General features: G+C 41.7%; 1 protein-coding gene across 4 annotated transcripts in view; it reads right to left on the bottom strand.

The window, feature by feature from the left end:
- LOC137616097 (dual specificity protein phosphatase MPK-4-like) overlaps window positions 1-23,946 on the bottom strand; it is a 56,436-nt gene that overhangs the window by 28,868 nt on the left and 3,622 nt on the right. For all 4 annotated transcript variants that reach the window (XM_068345771.1, XM_068345774.1, XM_068345772.1 and 1 more), the window contains exons 2-6: window positions 6,951-7,066; window positions 6,263-6,394; window positions 3,214-3,310; window positions 2,538-2,624; window positions 59-225 (exon numbers count right to left, since the gene is read on the bottom strand). In XM_068345771.1, the coding sequence (XP_068201872.1) occupies window positions 59-225; window positions 2,538-2,624; window positions 3,214-3,310; window positions 6,263-6,394; window positions 6,951-7,066 (599 nt within the window). The remainder of the gene's footprint in view (window positions 1-58; window positions 226-2,537; window positions 2,625-3,213; window positions 3,311-6,262; window positions 6,395-6,950; window positions 7,067-23,946) is intronic.

Raw genomic sequence — 23,946 nt, 5'->3', positions numbered from 1 at the left:
TCATTATGAAAAAAATCACCAAAGAAATCTGATCAAACAAATAGAAAATTTAACTTACCTTTAGTAACTGAAAATGCTGATCTTAGAGAAAAGGCAGCCCCAGCTAATCTGTACAATCTATATTGTATGTTATCCTCAATAACATTCCATTGCATATTTTGATAAACTAAAAGCTGCTTCAAGAAGCCTGAATTTGGACCTACACAGCGCCTTTTAGATTTCACCCTAACAAAAGAAAAAAAAAACTAAGATATTAGCTTACCAATTAAGAAATTTATCTGGAAACGTTTTGTTTTTGAGAAATAGACTACTGATATTTAAATATTGATTTTTTTTTTCCTTTTTTTTTTAAATGATTATAGTAGTATGTACTTGAATCAAGAGGAAAATTATTTACATCTGTTCTTGATTATTATTATTATTATTATTATTATTATTATTATTATTATTATTATTATTACAAATCAAGCTATAACCCCAATGGGAAAAAATACCCCAGTGAGGAAAGGAAACAAGGAAATAAAAAACTTCAAGATAAGTAATAAACAATCAAAATAAAATATACCAAGAACAGTAACAGCATTAAATTAGATCTTTCATATATGAAGTGTAAAAACTTAAAAAAACAGGAGAAATAACATAGAACAGTGTGCCCGAGTGTACCCTCAAGCAAGAAAACTCTAATCCTAGACAGTGGAAGGCCATGGTACAGAGCCTTTGGCACTACCCAAGACTAGAGAACAATGGTTTGATTTTGGAGTGTCCTTCTCCTAGAAGAGCTGCTTACCATAGCTAAAGAGTCTCTTCGACCCTTACCAAGAAGAAACTAGCCACTGAAAAATTACACTGCCGTAGTTAACCCCTTGAGCAAAGAGGAACTGTTTGGTAATCTCAGTGTTGTCAGGAGTATGAGGACAGAGGAGAATGTTGAAAGAATAAGCCAGACTATTTGTGTATGTGTAGGCAAAGACAAAATGAGCCATAACCAGAGAAAGGGATCCAATGTAATACTGTCTGGCCAGTCAAAGGACCCAATAACTCCCTAGCGGTAGTATCTCAATGGGTATATTACATTACTTTAGTCATAAATTTTTAACTGAAATATTGGGAAAAAATACTGACTGACTGAATTATGTTGCAAACTTCTGTACCCAATAAATTATCATTTATGACAAAATAACACTAAAGCATTTAAAAATATGTATTGATTGTTTTGAATAAAAATAATAACCTATTGTGTTCAGTGTGCTAGAGATTGGAAATGGAATTTTTAGCTATCGTTGTACAGAAAGGTACTTTGTACCGTGCTTGCCAACTATCACAAAGGATCAACTGTCAGAATAACAGTAAATAAATTTAATTTTTCTTTACATTACTTATTAAATCTAATCTATGCTTGAGTGAAAATATTGTAAAGTATATAAAGGTTATAATTATAATCAAACTATTCCGTCAAAGGACTGCTTTAATTTCAAGCTCAAAGTGACGTCTTTTTTTTTATAAACCATGCATTAATTTCAGGAAGTTTTTTAGTGGTATTAATTCAAATGTGATAAAGAGGAAAACTAGGCATTTAGACTAACTTGTTGTTTAAAATTAATGTTTTTTCATTACAAAAAACTTATTTTTCTTTTAAATTTACTTGTAAAAGCTATGAAACTGAAAATTCTAAAAAAGCTATATAAGACAATACAGGAATTTCAAGTTCTTTAAACAGAATCAAACCATTTGGTAATAATAATAACACTACAGTATTTTGTACTTGCAGGACCAATATAACGGAATTCACAAATAAGATAAATTCTTGATATTCATCTAAGTTACAGTTTTCTACGACCAAGACTTTATTATTGCAATTGACAAAACATTAATCTTCTACTGTGTATGTTTTTCTAAACCCAAAGTAGGGAATTGACTGGAAGGTAGGGATTTAGAAGCCCAAGAAATGGGGAAAAGATAGTAAACGCAATAATAGGTACCTATAAAAAAAACCTCTTCCGCAGACCCTATCAGAAAGGTACTGAATATCAATAAAAAATAAAACATTAAAATTAATCACTTTAATTACTGTATCAGTAAAGCATGATAATTACATTAAAAACGCATGAACTTGAGGATACAAGCATTAAAGCACTAACTAGAGGGGCACTCAGTAGAGTGCAAACCTCTGCTGCTGTGGCAGCTTATTTCTCGACCTTGACCTTTGATCTCAACATATATTAATTGACATGGATTTTCATGCACTCAAATATAAACCAAGCTTAAAGTTTCTGTGACAATGATGTCCAAACTTATAGCTGATTATGTGAATTGGATATTTTGCTTGACCGTGACCTTCCAAAATTTAATCCTTTCCAGCTTTTTACATAACGGATAATCCCTGCAAGATTCATTACTCTACGATTAAAATTGTGGCCAGAAATATGTTCACTAACAAGCACACAAACAGGGGGTAAAACATAACCTCCTTCCAATTTCGTTGGCGGAGGTAATTACCAGTAAAGTTATTGAAGCATAGCCTTGCATCAGAAACTTACCTCTGAAAAGCCTCATCGAGTGTTAGCTTGTGTTTTTTCATAAGATATGATATAACTAATGTTGTACTTCTTGAAACTCCGAAGAAACTGAAAATTTATAAAATGTATTATGAAAAGAACTGATCAACTTTCATTTATAGTAACAATCATTTTTCTTAATATAATTTTTTTCCTTTTTAATAAATGGAATAGGCCAAAAGTGAGATATACTTAACAATATAAAGCTACATCTCAGAGAGAAAAATTTTGTAATACAGAAGGTCCCCAACTTACAAACATTCAGGGATACAAACACAAATCCAACTGAAAATAACAAAGATATGATAAAGAAATACTGTAATGAAACAATATTATATCATTTAATACAGTAACCAAAATGACATTTGTAATACCCTGATATCTATTTCATTGAAACCCGACTATTTGATGACTTTTGTAGCTAGAAATCAAGGACATGGGATTCAGGTTAGGGCTACCCTAGGACAAAATTTAACAAAAGTCAACTTACGAACAATTCGACTTATAACAGCTTCTTGGAACCTATTAAGTTTGTAAGTTGAGCACCTTCTATAATACAGTAGTATGAATTTTAAGTAAATTTTCCAATTCTTAAAAAGAATACAGTAGTACCAAAATAATTACAATAAGCTCAAAACAATAACAAGAATATATTTACCAATGAACAAGAACATTGCCTTTTAGTTGGCCATCTTCTATGAATGCATTTGCTTCTTCAAAATGTGCCAGAAGATCTTCATTTTCCATGTCATCCACTGCAATTAAACAGATAAATAACTGCCCTAAAATGACAAAAGGTTTTTAACTAATACATTTTCAAGAAAACCACAAATACTAGACATGTGGATATCATTGAATTGAATTTATTTCAAAGAATTTGATAGAATACAAGTAAATATTAAAATTTTAACTCAATTGGATATACAATCTTCTCAATTAAATCAACTGTCTGTCAGGAAAAGAACACATTTGGAAGTACAGTAATTTGTATTTTTCCTAACGATGCAAACCTTAGCTATTTATTAGGGGTATTACTTTTGGCGAAGCTGAAAGGACAAGCCATTAGAATTTTGTGAGGGTTAACTACCTATCCCTCTAGTTAGGGGGGGGGGGGGTAGCTAGCTACACTCCTCACTCGCACACCTGTGACCGAGATTCACTTTGCTTGGAGGTAGGACTCGGGGGACACGGTTGACGGGCAAGTATGTACAAATAGCTAAGGTTTGTATCGTTGGGAAAAATACAAATTACTTCCAAATTTATCATTTGTTCTGTAACTGGAATACAAACCAATGCTATTTACTAGGGGTGACTTACCCATTAGGAGGATGGATGTCCCTGCCAATCTGGCTTTTTGGCCTTACCTGGGGTACTCCCTATTGTGCAGGCTAGTGCGCAAATGAGACCCTAACACCTCGCTAAACCTGCTAAGCATGGTTTGCGGCCTACGCAAGCTGTGTGTGATGAAGTACTAGCAATGTGACTGTCAAAGTATAAGTTATTCCGAGAAATAACCGAGGAGACCGAGACATTTCTAATACCACCTCGCCAAGGTATGGAGACGCAACAGTATTGAGACAATCCTAGGTTACACAAGGGAGCAATGGCTTACCTGCAGTGATTTGAGGTCAGCTTGTGCAAAGGACCCAGGATGCTGATTTCTCCAAGGGAGGGGAGGATGACAAAAGGAAAAGAGCCAGACATTCCTTTTCATTCATTCAGACTAAAACCTGGGTAACCTATGACCTTAATCTTCTGCTACTTGTACAATGAGGAGCTTGAGGTATTAAACCAGCTGTTGTGCAGCCACCACAGGACCAATGCAGAACGTATCGAGGTTCCTGTGTGTCACGTCTGGCAGGTAGTGGGCGGGGGTAGGATCGGGATTCAGAGCAAGGTCAATGACCCTGCGAATCCATGCAGAAATCGTATTTTTCGTGATCCTCCTCTTGATTCTGCCCATGCTAACGAAAAGTGAGGTCACTCTGGGCCGAGCTGCTGCTGTTCTCTTTAGGTAGCGCCTCAAACACATTAACCTGTTAAGCGTCACCCACGTGATAGACCGTTCACCACGATCTACTCGGTACCGCCTTCAACTGCAAATTTCGTTCATGACTTTAATTGCCTTTTTCAAGCCGTCAGTCTCGTGATATAACGTTTACTCATATAGTAAGTATAGGATCACCACTTGGCAACACTCTCAGCATATGGGGGCTGTAAATAGAAACTTATATGATGTCTAGCAACTATTTTTCTGAAGGTAGCTTGATGATAGAAAACTGGTTCCCTCTCGGTGCGCTTTGGGCGTTCATGTGGAAAAGGTTGTTTGTTGTTCCTTTTGCAATGAACGGTCTAAAGAGGAAGGTTATTTCTTTAGATGAAATAAATGATATTCTTGTTGAGGAATTTGATAATGATAACCTGTTTGATAATGAGAGCACTAGTTCTGAATCCTCCAGTGAAGAGTATATTGAAGAAACAAAGTTTTCTTTCGATGCCGAAAGCGAAAATGACTTCTCATTACCGAATGACTGGACAACAAGATTTCACAAAACTATATAGGAAAGGAAACGCCGAGAGAGAGAGAGAGAGAGAGAGAGAGAGAGAGAGAGAGAGAGAGAGAGAGAGAGAGAGAGAGAGAGAGAGAGAGAGAGAGAGAGAGAATAAAGTGGATAAATAATGTACAAATGTATGATGAACATATTTGAAAACTATACAGGAAATGATATAGAGAGAGAGAGAGAGGGGAGACTTGTCCCTTGCTTTTGTTGCTTATCCAGGGGTAAGATTTACAATTGAAGATAAAAAGAACCCATTAGAAAATTCAGTATTATGTAGCCATTTGAAATGAAATAATAGTAGTATTAATTGTTTTTTTTACTCCACCATTTAATTAATATCCCTACTTTTAACTATAAATATGAATTATAAGCATAAAGAAATGATATTAACTTTGAAAAATTATCATTAGTGAAATTGACCGCTCAGGGGAAAAAAAGCGTGACGGTACGTTAGCGGCAACCTGGTCCAGGGGGGACGCTTAACAGATGATCTGGGTTGTCGGTTACAGAGCGGATGGGTAGTTAACCCTCACTAAATTCTAATGGCACGTCCTTTCAGCTGAAAGTAATACCCCTAATAAATAGCATTGGTTTGTATTCCAGTTATGGAACAATTAAAGATCTGGCTTAGAAGGTGTCAAAGTAGATAAAAATTCCTTCTCATTCATTAGTTTTCAACCTGTTCATTTTAATGACACTAATTCTGACAATTGCATATAGAGAAACATTTGGGTTAGAAATGAGTTCACCTACGCTTGCCTCATTTACCCATGACGTCATTCAAATATTAAGCCAATAGCATACTACTCGCTGTTTCAACTCCCATGAATTAATCTGCAAATGTAGCACTATTTCACTAACATCTGAAACTAGATTTATCATTTGATTCTTTTAAAACAAGTTAGTATTTATGGGAGAGTTTGAATTGGCATATTTGGACAATTACTGTAGTATTCATTTCGATCAGTACATAATATTTACCAAGTGTATAAAGGTACTGTACAGCACTCCATTCCAATAAACACAAATACATTACCTCATTTGCAATAAATGAGGAAAATTATCACCATATGGTGCCTTGTTAAAATATCATACTGTAGATAATGATGTGTACCATGTATAATATAGAAAAGACTCAAAACTTACCTTCAATATACAAAAAATTCATTCCTGGAATATAAGTGATATTTGTAGGAAGAGGCTTTGAATCCACAGTGAGAATGTGTGAGATGCGATATTTTTTCAGTGTTTCAGTATCCAGAGCAGCAGTTATGTTTCCTGCAATGATATTTATTATGAATGAGTAAAGGATAAAATGACTTAATATCAGCAAAAAATCAAATATTGCTAGAGCAGAAAAGAGAAAATAACTCTAAATAACAGTACCCCCTTAGAATCAAATTTATGAATGTTTACTACTTTAAACCACTTAAATCCTTCAAGAGCTACTTTATCCCATTTGGTTACATGTGGGAATAATAGACTTTACCTATTGTCTTCTCAAACAAGTTAATCTACGTATAAATTACAGTATTACTGATCTCAATTCCTTCCCTAACCTCTAGTATGCATTGCACTCCACATTTCAGGTTATGTCTGTTCCAGTTTGTCTCTTTATGATAAACCGGTCAATTTGTTTAATCAATCTGTAATTTCCACCATTGTAAGAAAAACCCTTTCTGAAAAGTTAAACTATCTTCTAACAACATGGGTGGTCAGGTAGTACAATCCTGCAGCTATGGTCTGTGATAAATCGACGTGTAAAGTATAAAATTTGTATGCGTGTGAAGGTTTTGCTGGATTGTTGGAAATAGCAGATTCTAAGATGACTCACCTAAGTAGAGTCCTTCTTCAATTTTGCTAAGATCAGCCATTTCAGGCAATAAATCCTCTTCATCCTCCATAGTTTGGAGTTTACACAGTTTGATTTGCAGGGACACTAAAACCAATCTGGAAAGAAGAGATATTATCTTAAAATGAATAAAGAACACTCATAAGCTGCAAATAGTAAAAATCTTGGAACTACTATGAGATTCAGGGCCTCTGTAACACGGTTTTTTCGCAATAACTTTTTTTCTATGAATTTCATAAATATAACGCTTATTCAGAATGCACATTATATCCACACATAAATTTTGACTATATTCTGCATTACGTAGGTTGAATAAATTTGGTACTTTATTAAGTAAAAGTGACGATTTTTGAAGACGGGCCAACTTACTCAGAGAAAAGGTTTCGAACGCACTCGTTACGTAACTTATGACGGCATTTCTTCTCTCTTTCTCGATCGATGATTGGTTATACGTAACGAAGGCTATACCTCTGCCAACAATAACACAAAAGTGTAAATAAAAGCAAAGCAGTACACCTTTATGAACTCTGAAACCTCTCCACTGAGAATTGTCATAATGAACAAACGAACAAAATACAGTATGTTAATAAATACAAAAACACTTCAATTATTTGTCTAACTCCCAAAAGAAGTTTCCTAAGAAATTACAGTCTACTTTATAGCTCACAATCAGACTGACAAGGTGTAGGGAATAGTTGGTAATTTTCAAAAACGTAGTAGACAAGCTTGATTTGATAACTGCTACATCCAATGTCAAGCAATTTTTATTTATTGTCTATCTACCGATCTATTTACTGTAAAAAAAAAAAAAAATACCCGGTACTGCATTTTGCTTTAAACTTTCACCAATGATTATCGTCAGAATGATGACTTCATGAGGCTCCACCCACTTTAGCCTCGTTATAATTCTGGATAACACTGAAGGCTATCATGGGCATTGTTGGATCAGAAAATTAAAATTCTGTCTATAAAAACTTATTTCTCGAGTAGTTGTAAGAAGTGCTAAATGATCCTCAAGGATCCCAGCAGTTGGCCTAAACGTTTAATTCATGTACAGTGGTACCTCTACATACGAATTTAATCCGTTCCAGAACCAACTTCGGATGTAGAAAATGTTCGGATGTAGAAACGTATTTTCCCATAAGAATACATGGTAATTCATTTAATTCGTTCCTCAGCCTAAAAACCCATAATAAATTCTTAATAAATGGCTACACATAATTACACATAACAATAACATTACTGCATAATATGTAAGAAGCATGTAAAAAAGATAATTATAAGGAAATAATAAATAAAAAATGTGTTTTTTGGGCTCAAGCCATGGCGTCCTGATGGAAGGTTCCTGTTTGGTAGCTTCCTTGGGTATAAGACTACTAAGATATTCCCAGAGAATTTAACCACAGGTTATCACAGAATTCTAACTTCTGGAGCGAGTATCTCAAAGGTTTCCCTTTAAGACATCGTAATACAACAGGGGACACGCATGTCTGGTCGTGCCACATAGCTATCTCCACCCCGAACAGGGTTAACGCTTCGGTGTGTAAGGGCTGAGAATAGCTGGGAGCCGTTCCACAGCTAATCTCACTCGTGGCTACTACTGATACTCGAGACGTAAACAAACGGACGCCATTGCTCTAATGACGTCACGAGCGTCTTTATCCTTTGTTTAGTAGCTGCCCTACTGAGACGGATTTTCCCTTGTGTGAACTTTATCGTTTTGCATCTTCGCTATGTCGTTACCTTCAGCCTCGCCTTCTTCTGGAAAGTTGAGTACAAGGTTCCAGTATTGTTTAATTAAGCTCTGGCCGTAAAGTAAATATTATTTCGCGAAATAATTGATGTTTTGTGGCGGAGCTGTGCCTCTACCGGACCCGCCATTTTATGGCGTCGTTGTTGTTTTGCATGTCTTATTTAGTTAGCCACAACAACGCTTCCGGCATTATATACTAATCGAATACATTAGTTTATTTAGTCTTCATAGCTAGGAACTTTTATATCGTGTTAGACGCTTTTTATCGGTCATCGATTGACCTCATACCAGTCGGCTACTATAGCCCCCAGGCCAGGAGCCTATATACAAGTGTTCATGCATGATTTATCAGTGATCCTAGACTAAGTTATGAAGATAGTGGCATTATTATTTTACAATACTTTTGACTAGTGATGCAAATGTTTTCGCCTTCAGGGACCATATAGGGGATAGGCTAGTCTGTGATTCTTTCTAGCCTAACCTAACCTTAGGACCCCTATATGCTTCCTTCATCCCCTGCCTTGGCACTCCCTCTATTTAGCCCTGATCCCTTTTCTGAGTAAAGGGATTTATTGTCTAATAGAGTATTATATCGCCTCTCAGTCCTCCCTAAAGGAATGAACCCCCTTTAGGATTGCGTCTGAGAGTGAGGTTAGGCTAGCCTACCTCTATGGCTAGGATAGTCTACGACTTTCCTGCGATAGCGATATGTCTTCTTCCTTGCCTAGTTCAGGACTTTTAGCCCTGATCTAGGCCGGGTTAGGAAGGTTTCTCTGTTCCATGCTGAAACTGTACTCTTGCACCGTTTTTAGCTGATCAGCCTAATCTTAGGTTAGGGAGTGTCCTCCCTTCCCTTTGTGGCCGCTCTGGTACAGAAACCCTTCCTGGGAAGACCCCTCTCTTCTCCCTCCCCACCTATCTCTTGTATAGCCTAGCCTATGCTTAGGTTAGTTTATACTCATCTGTCCCCTGTCCTACAATTCCTCCTTAGGGTGGAAGAGTAGGGCTACCCGAGCTTCCCTGTGCTGTCCGCTCTGGTACATATACCTTCATAGTGTCCTATAAGGTTAGTTACTAGTGTAGCTCTGCATAGGGGAGTCTCCCCCCCCCCCCTCTTGGGTGTTCCCTAGCCCTCCCTTGGGCTACCTGCTCCCGGTCCCTAGTGACCCCTGCTTGGATGCTAGAGCCTGTCTCTATCATGGGTACACCCCCTCAGGGAGGGGGAGGGATGTCTGGAACCCTGACGGTACTTCCTACATCCCTTCCCCCCTCCCCCTGTCTCTCTCTCTATCCGGGTGCCGGTCTCTTGCCGCCTCTACTGCCGGCAACACCTGCCTCCCTCTTGGTGACTTCCCTACCCTTGCCCCCAGCCCCCCGTGTACCGAGGGACTGCCGGCTGCCGCCGGCTACTACCGGCGGCTCTCCTACTCCTATCTATTCGTCCGCTTGCCGGTCGATCTCCGGAGTGCCGGCATATACTGCCGGCAACCCGATACTACCTGTACCATCCTTACCCGTCACCAATCCGGCATCCTCCGGCTGCCGGAGCCGCCGCTCCCTGCCGGCGTGCCGCCGTTGTGCCGGCGGCCGCCATCCTGGTATCTAACTGACTTTGAAAATTGTCTGTTCTAATGCCAGAATCTATGCTGGAGCGAGCTCCGGCGTGCCGGCGGCTGCCGGATGCCCCGGAGGCGTCAAGAATACTTGCACCCCCTCTCTTTAGCTATCATAAGACTAGATAGCCCTACCTTGCAAATAGATAAGCTGCTTTGCTTCTAAGATCAGTACCTAGTACTGCTCTATTAGTGATCATGCTGTCTCTTTGCATTCTTCTATTTCCAGCATGCTATGTGCATCTTAGCGCGGCTGGTTGCCAGAAGCAATTACCCTTAATGAGGCCTTCTGGCTCTTATCTGGGAACCGAATGAATTCGATCCCAACCTTGTCCTTGGCTTTCCACGGAGTTCCATTATAATGGGAATCCTAGGAAACTATATCCAATGATCTAGGTCATTTGGATTATCCCAGGACCAGCCTATGGTAACCAGCCGGGCGAGATGCATGGAGCGTGTCTCCTTTACTGTTTCATTCTCTATGCATCACACCTTCCTTAAGTTAAAATTAATGATTAATGTTAACTTAATTTAAGAGCCATTCCTATGGCTCCCCCATACTCATTTTCTCTTTCTTCCACAGGAGGAGCAGATGAAGTGCGATTTCGCCTACTGTGCTGTGAAACGCTCCCAGTTTTACGGACATACGGCGTGCAGGACTCACGCCCCTTGCTCAGACAAGAAAGGGGATTGGAAGTTCTGGAATCCACTGGAATGTACGGTCTGCCAGGCCTATCTAGTTGAGGCCTTCCATAACCCTCCCTCAGCGGAGGTTAGAGACATTGCTCGTGAGAAACTGCGCAAGTGGGTGCGTGGTTTTCAGAGAAATGCTACTGGACCGTACCTGGCCACCGAAGAACTGAGGTCCCTGTTGTTCCCTAAGGCCTCCCCTGATTCAGTGGTTCCAAAGGAAGCAATCCCCACTGTCCAAATTTCAGTGGAACCTGATGTGGTCATGGCTCAGTCCATGCACGAGTGCCGTTTGGATTCCGAGGATGATGAACGGATCTCCGACGTCTCGGAAGACACGGAGAAGACGCTTATGGCTCAAGGAGCCGAAGAGGACGAAGACAAGGTGGAATACACCGAGTCGGAGATTGGAGCTACTCCCTCGTCCATCCCTCCGCCTACTCCTACACCGACGGAATTGTCCCTTCCGTCTACCTCCTCGACCCCGGATCCTTCCTCTTCCACCCAAGAACTGATCCGACTGATTAGAGCTGTCATGGACGACAGACTGAAGGAGAACCAGGAGTCCATCAGGTCGATGATTGGATCCAGAGACACGAAGAAGATCTCGGTCAAGGATCTCCCAGCTTGCTCTCATGCCAACCCGTGGAGGTATGCAGAGCATATGGTTATTGCAACCGGCAGGATCTTTGTTAGCGACAAGATCGGCACGGTTCCGTTGGAAGATGTGGAGTTCTTCCCAAGCTTCGAGGCCTACCCGGACTGTTACGTCCGACTTCGTGCCGAACCTGCCTCGAAGGAGGAGACCGAACCTAAAGAAGAGATAGTGTTCGATCTCGCAAAGGCCCAAGCTATGCTAGCCAACGCATTTAAGAGCAGGGGCTTTACCTGCTCTAAGCTTCCTGCCTTGAGCAAGAAGCATCCTACCTATGTCGCACCTGACACTGCGATTCTTCCATTTCTGGAAAAGGCCTTAGCTGCATGCCTTAAAGCGGCGGAAGAAGGGAAACCCTGCCCTGCACTGGAGGAGTGCAGACCCTTCTCCATCGTGACACCCCCTGACACTAGGCAATGGAAAGATGTCCAACATACTTTCGTCGTGGGTAGGCTCGATCCTGACGTCGCCGGACGTCAGTTTAATGAAGACCTCCCTAAGCTCAACGACCACCTCCTTCGCCGGGAACAAGACACGAAGGAGAGGCTTGCAGCTTCGCTTTCTCATCAAGTCCAACTTGAAGTAATGGCCTGTGACACAGCGGTACCCGATCACTACATGGTACTGGCCAAATCCCACTTACTCACGGTAATGAAGGACTTGTACCATTTCATAAAGGCTCGTAGAGCCTGTCGTGAATTCGTGTTTGTCGGTGCCACCGTGAAACACGAACCCCGGAGGCTGATTTCCTCCAACATCTGGGGAAAGCACCTGTTTCCTTCTGACCTTGTCAAGGAAATAACTGACAGAGCCGCCACGGAGAATAGGAACCTTCTCCACAAGTGGGGCATGTCCAGAAAAAGGAAAACCTCTCAGGACGATGGACCTCAGCCTAAGAGGAAACCTCAGAAGCCGAAACCCCAGCAACGTCAACAACGACGTCAGTTTCCGGGACCCGCTACCTCCCAAGTGGTTGCCCAACCACAACAGACCTTTCAGTTGGTCCCCCAACCGGTGTTGTCACAGTCACCGGTCTTCACCCCTGCCTTTGAGCAGTCATCCACTACCTTTCATGCCAGAGGTAGAGGCTCGTCCAGGGGTGCAAGCAGAGACGCCTCTCGTCGTCCCTCCAGAGGTAGAGGAGGAAAGGGAGCTAGCGGCCGAGGCAACAAGTCCTCGGGACACCAGAAGCAATGAAGTGCTTCCGGTGGGAGGAAGACTCCGCCAATTCCAGGATCGTTGGACCTTCGATCCTTGGGCACACAGCATCATCAAGAACGGTCTAGGCTGGAGTTGGGTGCAACCACCCCCAATCTTCCAGCGGTTCTTTCAACCATCAACCCCCATTCTGGAAGAATATGTTCTAGACCTCTTGAACAAGAAGGTGATAAGGAAGGTAAAGTCCACCAGGTTCCAAGGGAGACTGTTTTGTGTTCCCAAGAAGGACTCAGACAAGCTCAGAGTCATTCTGGACTTATCCCCCCTCAACAAGTTCATAGAGAACAACAAATTCAAGATGCTGACGCTTCAACAAATAAGGACCCTTCTGCCTCAGGGTTCCTACACGGTCTCTATAGACCTGGCGGATGCCTATTGGCACATTCCAATGAACCATCACGCTTCCTCCTACCTAGGATTTCGACTCCAAAGGAAAAGCTACGCCTTCAGGGCCATGCCATTCGGCCTCAATGTGGCCCCTCGGATCTTCACAAAGCTGGCGGATGCCATAGTACAACAGCTCCGCCTAAGAAACGTCCAGGTGATGGCCTACCTCGACGACTGGCTAGTCTGGGCTCCCTCGCCCGAAGAGTGTACAAAGTCTTGCGACGAAGTTACCCAGTACCTAGAACACCTGGGATTCAAGATCAACGAGAAGAAATCTCGCCTCTCTCCGGCTCAGAAGTTTCAGTGGTTGGGAATCCACTGGAATCTTCAGTCACACCGCCTTTCCATCCCCCAGAAGAAAAGGAAGGAAATAGCAGGGTCTGTCAAGCGACTACTGAAATCCAAACGCATTTCAAGACGACAGCAGGAACGAGTTCTAGGCTCTCTACAATTCGCCTCAGTGACAAACCCAGTGCTTCGTGCACAGCTAAAGGATGCCGCGGGAGTCTGGAGACGATCGGCATCCATCGCTCGAAGAGACCTCAAGAGACGGCTTCCAAACAGACTTCGACGCCTCCTAAAGCCGTGGTCGGAAGCAATGGCCCTGAAAAGGTCCATTCCTCTCCAACACCCTCCTCCATCACTCAACATCCACACGGATGCCTCACTGGAGGGCTGGGGAGGTCACTCCCACCTGAAACAAGCTCAAGGGACCTGGTCTCCACTATTCAAGACGTTCCACATAAACATCTTGGAGGCCATGGCGGTCCTTCTTACTCTGAAGAAGTTATCCCCGCCACCCTCGATCCACATCCGTCTAACCCTAGACAACTCGGTGGTAGTTCGTTGTCTCAATCGCCAGGGCTCAAGATCGCCCCAGATAAATCAGGTGCTTCTCCCAATCCTCCGTCTGGCGGAGAAGAAGAAGTGGCACCTGTCTGCAGTTCACCTACAAGGATTCCGCAACGTGACAGCGGATGCTCTATCTCGGACAAACCCGATAGAGTCGGAATGGTCTCTAGACGCAAGATCATTCTCCTTCATCTCCAATCAAGTCCCAGAACTTCAGATAGATCTCTTTGCAACGAGCGACAACAATCAACTTCCTCTGTACGTAGCCCCGTACGAGGACCCCAAAGCAGAAGCGGTGGACGCCATGTCACTGGACTGGAACAGATGGTCGAAGATATACCTGTTCCCTCCCACCAACCTTCTGTTGAAAGTCCTCTCCAAACTGAGAACCTTCAAAGGGACAGCGGCCCTAGTGGCTCCCAAGTGGCCCCGGAGCAACTGGTACCCCCTGGTCCTGGAGCTGCAGCCCAAGCTGATCCCTCTCCCGGGCCCAGTTCTCTCTCAACAAGTACAGAAGTCGACTGTCTTCGCTTCATCATCGAAAATCAAGGACCTTCATCTCATGATTTTCTCTCCCTTGCCGCAAAGAAGAGGTTTGGGATCTCGAAGAAAAGTCTAGACTTCCTAGAGGAATACAAGACCGAATCCACGAGACGGCAATACGAATCATCCTGGAGGAAATGGGTCTCCTTTGTTAAAGCAAAAAATCCTAAAGAAATCACCATTGATTTCTGTATGTCCTTCTTCATTCACCTTCATGGACAAGGATTAGCAGCCAATACGATCTCAACTTGCAAATCGGCTTTGACTAGACCAATTCTATATGCTTTCCAAATTGATCTGTCCAACGACATCTTTAACAAACTGCCGAAAGCATGTGCTCGCCTACGCCCAGCACCCCCTCCGAAACCGATCTCCTGGTCACTAGACAAGGTGCTCCATTTCGCCTCCAACTTGGACAATGATTCATGCCCCCTCAAGGATCTGACTCAGAAAGTTATATTTTTATTTGCTCTCGCCTCGGGAGCTCGAGTCAGCGAAATAGTGGCATTATCAAGAGAAGAGGGACACATCCTGTTTGCTGATTCAGGAGAAGTGACCCTCTCCCCCGATCCGACGTTTCTCGCCAAAAATGAATTACCCACCAAAAGATGGGGCCCTTGGAGAATATGCCCCCTGAAGGAGGATGTCTCTCTATGTCCAGTAGAGAGTCTCAAGGTCTATCTTCGCAGAACTTCAAACTTTGGTGGAGGCCAACTCTTCAAAGGAGAAACATCGGGCAGCGACCTGTCACTGAAACAATTAAGAGCGAAAATCACCTACTTCATTCGCAGAGCGGATCCGAACAGTACACCCGCTGGTCATGATCCTAGAAAAGTGGCATCTTCTCTGAACTTCTTTCAGAGCATGGACTTCGAGAGCCTTAAGAACTTTACGGGCTGGAAGTCCTCGCGAGTTTTCTTTAAACATTATGCGAAACAAGTGCACGAAATCAAACATTTTGTGGTAGCCGCAGGTAGTGTTATGAAACCTGCACCTGACTCTGCGTAGAACAGTGAGTTACTTGGGACTCTAACTCTTCGGGTGCCTATGTTGACCCTCGAGTGATTCATAGTGATGTCTAAAAACACTTAGTGCTTTTATAACTGTTCTTATCCCAGGTGGAATGTCATAGTGTTACACAAGTGCCGCATGCCTTGAGCATGATGTGTTATTTAAAGACTTGCGTTCCTCGAGAACGAGTACCTACTAATCCTGAAATTCCCTTTCAGATTCAAGAGCAAGCCTTTATTTCTATGTACATTATTATTACTGTAAATGAACTTTACTTTTTGCTGTAAATTATTTATTTTCTGCATTGTGAAATAAAATTTCTATTTTATTACTTGTGCGTCTCTTTCAGCTCCTACTTACTATGAAATACATACTGTCATAGTTTTATTTATTCCTCCTTTCTTATGGTCATGAAGAATTTAAGATGTCTATTCTTAAATTATATTCACCTTGTCTCAGTAAGGTTCCTACTCGAATACTTACTTCTGATAATCAGGAGATGAACCCTACACACAGTGCCCAACCACCACTGGCCTACTCAGAATGTTCCTATACAAATATCAAACATTCTGCTTCATCTCTAAGCTCTTAAAAGCTCTTCTGTCAAGATGAATAGCCCTTCAATACCACTTTGACGTCGGCATAGCCCATGGGAACTTCCTACCAATGGGGGGCAGGATACTTCGTTCCTATGGTTCTTACCTAAGATTACTTTGCTATTTTGTCAATGCCTAGGCACTTAACTCTGGGGGAAAATCTACCACGATACATTGATTCTCTGGTACTCTTCCATCAGGACGCCATGGCTTGAGCCCAAAAAACGGATTTTGAGCGAAGCGAAAAATCTATTTTTGGGTGAGATAGCCATGGCGTCCTGATGGACCCTCCCTACTACTTCGTCAGTTTGTTCCCACCCTACACAATTGTATCATGGTGATGGGCAGCAACTGGCGCCAGGATAAAGACGCTCGTGACGTCATTAGAGCAATGGCGTCCGTTTGTTTACGTCTCGAGTATCAGTAGTAGCCACGAGTGAGATTAGCTGTGGAACGGCTCCCAGCTATTCTCAGCCCTTACACACCGAAGCGTTAACCCTGTTCGGGGTGGAGATAGCTATGTGGCACGACCAGACATGCGTGTCCCCTGTTGTATTACGATGTCTTAAAGGGAAACCTTTGAGATACTCGCTCCAGAAGTTAGAATTCTGTGATAACCTGTGGTTAAATTCTCTGGGAATATCTTAGTAGTCTTATACCCAAGGAAGCTACCAAACAGGAACCTTCCATCAGGACGCCATGGCTATCTCACCCAAAAATAGATTTTTCGCTTCGCTCAAAATCCGTTTTATTGCCACTTTACCTTAGAGACAGGCCAACGCAGGTGTAGGATTTGCTACGCCGGAGACGGACGATCGGCGAGAAGGTAGACATGGTGTTAACATGTCCTTTAAATAAATACTGTACACACTCTCTCTCTCTCTCTCTCTTGTTCTTCTTCACTGTTAGTGTTAGAGACGTCTATTAATTTTTTCTGAGAGAGAGAGAGAGAGAGAGAGAGAGAGAGATTAAACAAAAATGAGAGATTAAACAAAAATGTGTTGTGTACATATGATTTTTAACAGCGTTAACGAGTTGAAAGACAGTTAAATGTAACTAAAAAAACAATATCAGCGAATCTGAATTCCCTTATTAACTAAAACAAATATTGATACAAACACACTCGTGTGCGTATGCGCAAACACACACACACGCACGAGGAGACACGATCGGCGAGGAGGTAGAGATGGTGACTGCGATAACATACCGTAACTTACACTACGGAAATTTTAATCTAACTTAGCTTATTTATTTTTTTTTTATTTTTATATTTCATATATTTTACATTTTTTTTCTTTTGATTTTAATTTTCATTACTTTCAGTGACGAGTTACGGTATGTTATCGCAGTCACCATCTCTACCTCCTCCCCGACCGTCTCTCTTTCTGCGTAGCAATTCCTGTTTTAGTTAATAAAGGAATTCAGATTAGCTGTTATTACTTTCTTAGTTACATTTAATTGTTTTTCAACTCGTTGACGCTGTTAAAAACCATATGTACTCTAAACACGTTTTTGTTTAATCTCTCTCTCTCTCTCTCTCTCTCTCGGAAAAAAAATAGACGTATCTAACACTATAACAGCGAAGAAGAGAGAGAGAGAGAGAGAGAGAGAGATTTTATTTAAAGAACATGTTAATGCTATGTTTAGAGAGAAACAGAAAAAGAGAGAAGTGTTATTTAAAAGAGCTTGTTAATGCTATCATGGTTTTCTTTGCTTCACTTTTTTCTTTCTTTCTGTTTATCACGCTGGCCCTTCTCACAAATGATCGTTGCCAACAATCTCTTTGTCCTTTATCCCTATCAACAAAAGGCGTTCTATCTCTTCCAGGGTATTGCTAAGATGTCTTGTAATAATGGTGATCCACTTCGATGGTTATTTGCTTTAATGGCTGCCTTCAGCTTGATGATCCTCGAGATAATAGGCCTATTCCGGCCATATTGTTTAGCCATACAGTATCACTCACATGCACACTGCTCTCATGTTTTTCTATAATTTCTTGCTTCAATTCTAATGAAAGAATTGCCTTCTTCCTGTACTGAAACTTAGCTTCTTAGGCACCATGATTATAGGTAAAATCAAGAAGGAAATGTGAGAAAAGGAAGAAAATAGGCACTGTTAATAACAGACCAAACAGAGGACAACCACACGATACACACAAGAATAGAGAACTGAGCACTCGACGCTCAATGGCGTAATGTTTACTTCGTGTGTCGAAATAAAATTCGGGTGTAGAGTCAAAAATTTGCTCGAATTTTACTTCGGATGTTGGAAAATTCGGATGTAGATACGTTCGTGTGTAGAGGTTCCACTGTATACTACTGTTGCGGGACTACTGCTACAGTAGTATTACTACGCTAGCACAGATACCCCACCCACATTGATGTATCGTTCCGCCATTCATAAAGTCTGTGTCATTTTTTTTCACTGTGCAATAAGCCATGGCCTCCTCAGAATTTAAGTTTTATATTAGATGATAGGCTATTTCATTAAGCTGACAAATTTATGGCAACTGGGTATGTTATTGCCGATGTTGAAGCTAAAGATAAAGTTTGGTATCATTCCTTCATTGCATTATCATCTTTACTATAATTTGTTTTGCTACATGTAGTAATTATTTTAAAGGATAAATGAATTATGTTCACTTTACTCCTGTAAATTCCCATAAGATGTACAAATAAAGATTTACTCCTGTAAATTCCCATAAGATGTACAAATAAAACTCCTAAAACTATTCATGATTTATTTACAAAATGCAGTCATGCCCAAAACATAGCCAACACGGTCGTACGGCCTAAGAAGAAGAAAAAAAAAATTATATCGGATGATCCGTTGGTCTGATGGAGAGTTTAGCACAAAATTCTCATTATAACAAAAATAGTTATATCAAGACTGTTTACATACAATCTCTCTCTTTCTCTCTCTCTCTCTCTCTCTCTCTCTCTCTCTCTCTCTCTCTCTCTCTCTCTCTCTCTCTCTCTCTCTCTCTTGGTGGCATAGTAAATAGTTAATGGAAATGTTCAAAAGCCTGAGTGACATTACAAGTATTATAATCATATTACGCTAAATACAAATCAGACCATAAACATTGGATTTAAACTAGAAACTGAATAATTACCTATTCAGGCTATAGTAAATATGGCCATGGGATTTCTCTTGACTGTATAAAGTTGCAAGTCGTAAGATAAATGCAGTTTTGCAACCACAGGGGCAATTCCAAATCCTGCTAGCCATTCTTGACTGTTATGGGTTCCAGAGCCGATGGAAGGTGAATGGGTGTCCGGTGGATGGGCGGGGCAAAATTTTGTCAAAAGGTGTTTACATTGCTTACGTAATGAATGTTTTTGACTCTTGGCTCGTTATCACTGGCCATGGCGTTGGCTAGATCATTTTTACTCTATAAAAATTAAAACTATCGGGTTTAGGTTATTGAAAATGCTGAAAAAATTTGTGTGTGGTTGTAAAATATACATATGTCAACTTTCAGCTACATCCGATGCCTTGATAAGGAGCAAAGTCCAAAAAACCGTGTTACAGAGGCCCTGAATCTCATAGTAGTTCATAACAAAAGTGCAATAATGAAAACACAATTCACACTGTACTATCAGTGATCTAATCCAGCATATAGTAACAAAATGTGTGACAGTGATACCAAATGTTCAAAATAATGTGCAATCATAAAAAGCAACAGATTTAGTTAGTTAATCCATCAAAGTTTCTCTACATATGATCAGCAACACTAGAAAGGATGCTAAAATATTAGTTAAAAGTGTAAATATGTTAGCAATTAAAACCAACAGTCTCTATCATTTAAAACTTGTTCAGACTACCCAATTTTGTAGCTAAATCAGTTTTAGCAATTTCAGTCTTAACTGTATGACCAGCTGAACTAATGTCAACAGTACGCTAGCACACAAGTTAGGTGTGTATGTACAGTAGTTGGAAGAGGCAAGCATAAACTTTCTTATTACTTGTCAAATCGATTTAATTTATTGGGAAAGTATTTTTCTTTGTCTGAAATACCATTATGAAGCCGGTTCTACGATTTACAAAATGATATTTTGATAATAAAATAAATTTTTGAATATACTTACCCGGTGAATATATAATAGCTGACGTCTCCGACGGCTCAACAGATTCCAAAAACTCGCGAGCGATCGCCGTGAAGGTTGCGGGTGTGACCACCAGCGCCGACTATCGGCCAGATACCGCATATACTTGTCAACATCTCCAGTTCTTCTCAGTCCCCTAGGTCTCTATCGGGGAGGAAGGGAGGGCCTTTAATTTATATATTCACCGGGTAAGTATATTCAAAAATTTATTTTATAATCAAAATATCATTTTTAAATATTAAACTTAGCCGGTGAATATATAATAGCTGATTCACACCCATGGTGGTGGGTAGAGACCAGTATTAATACAATAAAAGCGTATATGCTCAAGAGTTTTTGACAACTATTCAAAAACAGACTTAAGTATAGGTACCTGGTAAGGAAGCAGACTCTGATTATTACTCGGCCTCATTAGTCCGCTATCCTCACGAAGCCTAGCGATCCTCTTAGGATGCTGAAAGACTCCCAGGAGCTGCTATATCCAGGGTGAACACCCCTATAACAGGACCTCATCAATACCTTTAATCTGGGCGCTCTCAAGAAACAATATTTTGACCACCCGCCAAATCAAAAAGATTGCGAAAGACTTCTTAGTCTCCCGTACAACCCAAAATAAGATTAAAAATTTCAAGAGTAGATTAAAAGGATATTGGGATTAAGGGAATGTAGTGGTAGAGCCTTCACCCACTACTGCACTCGCTGCTACGAATGGTCCCAGTGTGTAGCAGTCCTCATAAAGAGTCTGGACATCTTTCAAGTAATATGAAGCGAAAACCGACTTGCCTCTCCAAAAGGTCGCGTCCATAATACAGTACTTTTAATGGGTCTATTTTGCTTAAACGCTACAGAAGTTGCTATCGCTCTAACTTCATGAGCCTTGACTTTAAGTAAATTATGATCCTTCTCACTTAATTGAGAGTGTGCCTCCCGAATCAAAAGTCTAATAAAATAAGACCACGCATTCTTAGACATGGGCAAAGAGGGCTTTTTAACGGAGCACCATAAAGCCTCTGAACAACCTCGTCGCGGTTTAGTTCTGGATAAACAAAATTTAAGAGCTCTAACGGGGCACAGCACTCTTTCAACTTCATTCCCCACAATCTCAGAAAGACTGGGGATTTCAAATGATTTAGGCCAAGGACGAGACGGAAGTTCATTCTTGGCCAAAAAAAAAAAAAAAAGTTGAAGAGCGCATACTGCTTTATTAGCGGAGAAGCCGATGTTCTTGCTAAAAGCATGTATCTCACTAACCCTTTTAGCCGAAGCCAAGCTCACCAAAAAAAAGTGTCTTGAGGGTAAGATCCTTCAGGGAGGCTGAATTTAATGGTTCAAACCTGTCTGACATAAGGAACTGTAGGACCACGTCCAAGTTCCAAGCAGGAGTCGAAATATGACGCTCCTTGGAAGTCTCGAAAGACTTAAGCAGGTCTTGGAGATCTTTGTTATTAGAAAGATCCAAACCCTTATGCCTGAAAACAGAAGCTAACATGCTTCTGTAGCCTTTAATGGTGGATGCAGAGAGGGAGCGACCGTTTCTCAGATAAGGCAGAAAATCCGCAATCTGCGCTACAGAGGCACTTGGAAGAGGAAATAGAGGAGGACTTGCACCAGGCTCTAAATACCTCCCATTTCGACTGATAGATCCTGATGGTAGAGGATCTTCTAGCCCTCGCGATCGCTCTAGCTGCCTCCTTCGAAAACCCTCGAGCTCAAGAGAGTCTTTCGATAGTCTGAAGGCAGTTAGACGAAGCGTGGGGAGGCTTTGATGAAATCTCTTTACGTGAGGCTGTCGCAAGAGATCCATCCGTAACTGCAGACTTCTTGGAACGTCTACCAGCCATAGAAGTACCTCTGTGAACCACTCTCTCGCGGGCCAGAGTGGAGCAACCAATGTCAACCTGGTCCCTTCGTGAGAGGTGAACTTCTGCAGCACCTTGTTTAGGATCTTGAAAGGTGGAAAGGCATAAACGTCCAGGTGAGACCAGTCCAGCAGGAAAGCGTCTATGTGGGCTGCCTCTGGATCTGGAACTGGAAAGCAGTAAGTCGAGAGCCTCTTTGTCAGTGAAGTCGCAAAAAGATCTATGGTGGGTTGACCCCATGTCATCCATAGCTTCTCGCACACAGTCTTATGCAACGTCCACTCCATGGAGATGACTTGTCCTCTTCTGCTGAGGCAGTCCGCCAAGACATTCATTTTTCCTTGCACAAATCTCGCCAAAGGAGAGATGTTACTTGCCTTAAATGGAGTTCCTTCTGATCCGTGGATCAAAGACCCGATCATTCCAGACTGTCCAGTGGAGCTCCCTAACCCAAATCCGATGCATCTGAATACAACACATGGTTTGGGTTCTTGATCGCAAGAGAAAGACCTTCTCGAAGTCTGATGTTGCTGTCCCACCAAGTCAGACATGTCTAGACTGAGTTGGAGATTGGGAAAGAGATACTCTCTAAGACCTTCTCCTTGTTCCAATGGTTTAGGTGAAATTGGAGAGGGCATAGGTTGAGTCTCCCCAGAGAGATAAACTACTCCAGCGATGAAAGAGTTCCCACGAGGCTAGTTCAAACTCTTACAGAGCAACTGTTTTTCTCTTGCAAGTGAAGGACTTTTAACAGAGCTTGTTCCATTCTTGTGGGAGACGAAAAGGCCCGAAAAATCAGACACTGTATCTCCATTCCCAAATAAAGAATAGTCTGGGATGGGGTACTGTAAGTTACGACTTCTCTACGTTCACTATGAGACCTAGCTCCTTGGTTAGGTCTAATGTCCATTAGAGGCTCTCCAGACAGCGATATAATGACGACGCCCTGATTAGCCAGTCGTCAAAATAAAGGGAGGCTCTGAATCCTCAAAAAAAATAGAAAGCTTGCTACATTTTGCAAGGGCCTTGTAAAAACAAGAGGAGCAGGAATGAGGCCGAAGAACAGTGCTCGAAATTGGTACATTACTTTCCCGTCCACAAACCTCAGATGTTGTTGAAAGTTTGGATGAATCGGGATGTGGAAGTATGCATCCTGAAGGTCGAGAGAGACCATCCAGTCGCCTTCCCTTACTGCTGCCAAGACAGATTTGGTAGTCTTCATCGTGAAGTTTGTCTTGACAATGAACACATTGAGCGCACTTACATCTTAAGTACTCCTGCAGTGAACGTGGCTGCCAGATCATTGGAGCCATCCCTGATAGCCTTGTTCCTGCAGTGAACGTGGCTGTCAGATCATTGGAGCCATCCCTGATAGCCTTGTTCATGCATGACATAATTGTACAGCAATACATTGACAGCTGGAGAGACCTTCTTACTTAAGGCTCCCAGGGACCAATCCAACAAATAAAAAACTTCAAACGCTCGAAAAAACTCCTAACAGGAGATGGTCTAGCTCTGAAGCCGACCATAAAATCTTGGAGCGTCTCATGGCTAGACGTCTGTTCGTTGGTCAAGGCCTCTCGAACCCATAAGTCGTTTGACATTACTTCTCCCCTGGGCTTGGGAGCATGTAAGAGGTCTCGGACTAGGTGAACGACAGGCACGAACAGACGAACCCTCGGACGCAACACT

Source organism: Palaemon carinicauda, chromosome 22 (assembly GCF_036898095.1).
Source record: "Palaemon carinicauda isolate YSFRI2023 chromosome 22, ASM3689809v2, whole genome shotgun sequence".
Taxonomy (NCBI): domain Eukaryota; kingdom Metazoa; phylum Arthropoda; class Malacostraca; order Decapoda; family Palaemonidae; genus Palaemon; species Palaemon carinicauda.
The sequence above is the reverse complement of the archived record's forward strand: the minus strand, read 5'-3'. Positions and strand labels throughout refer to the sequence as shown.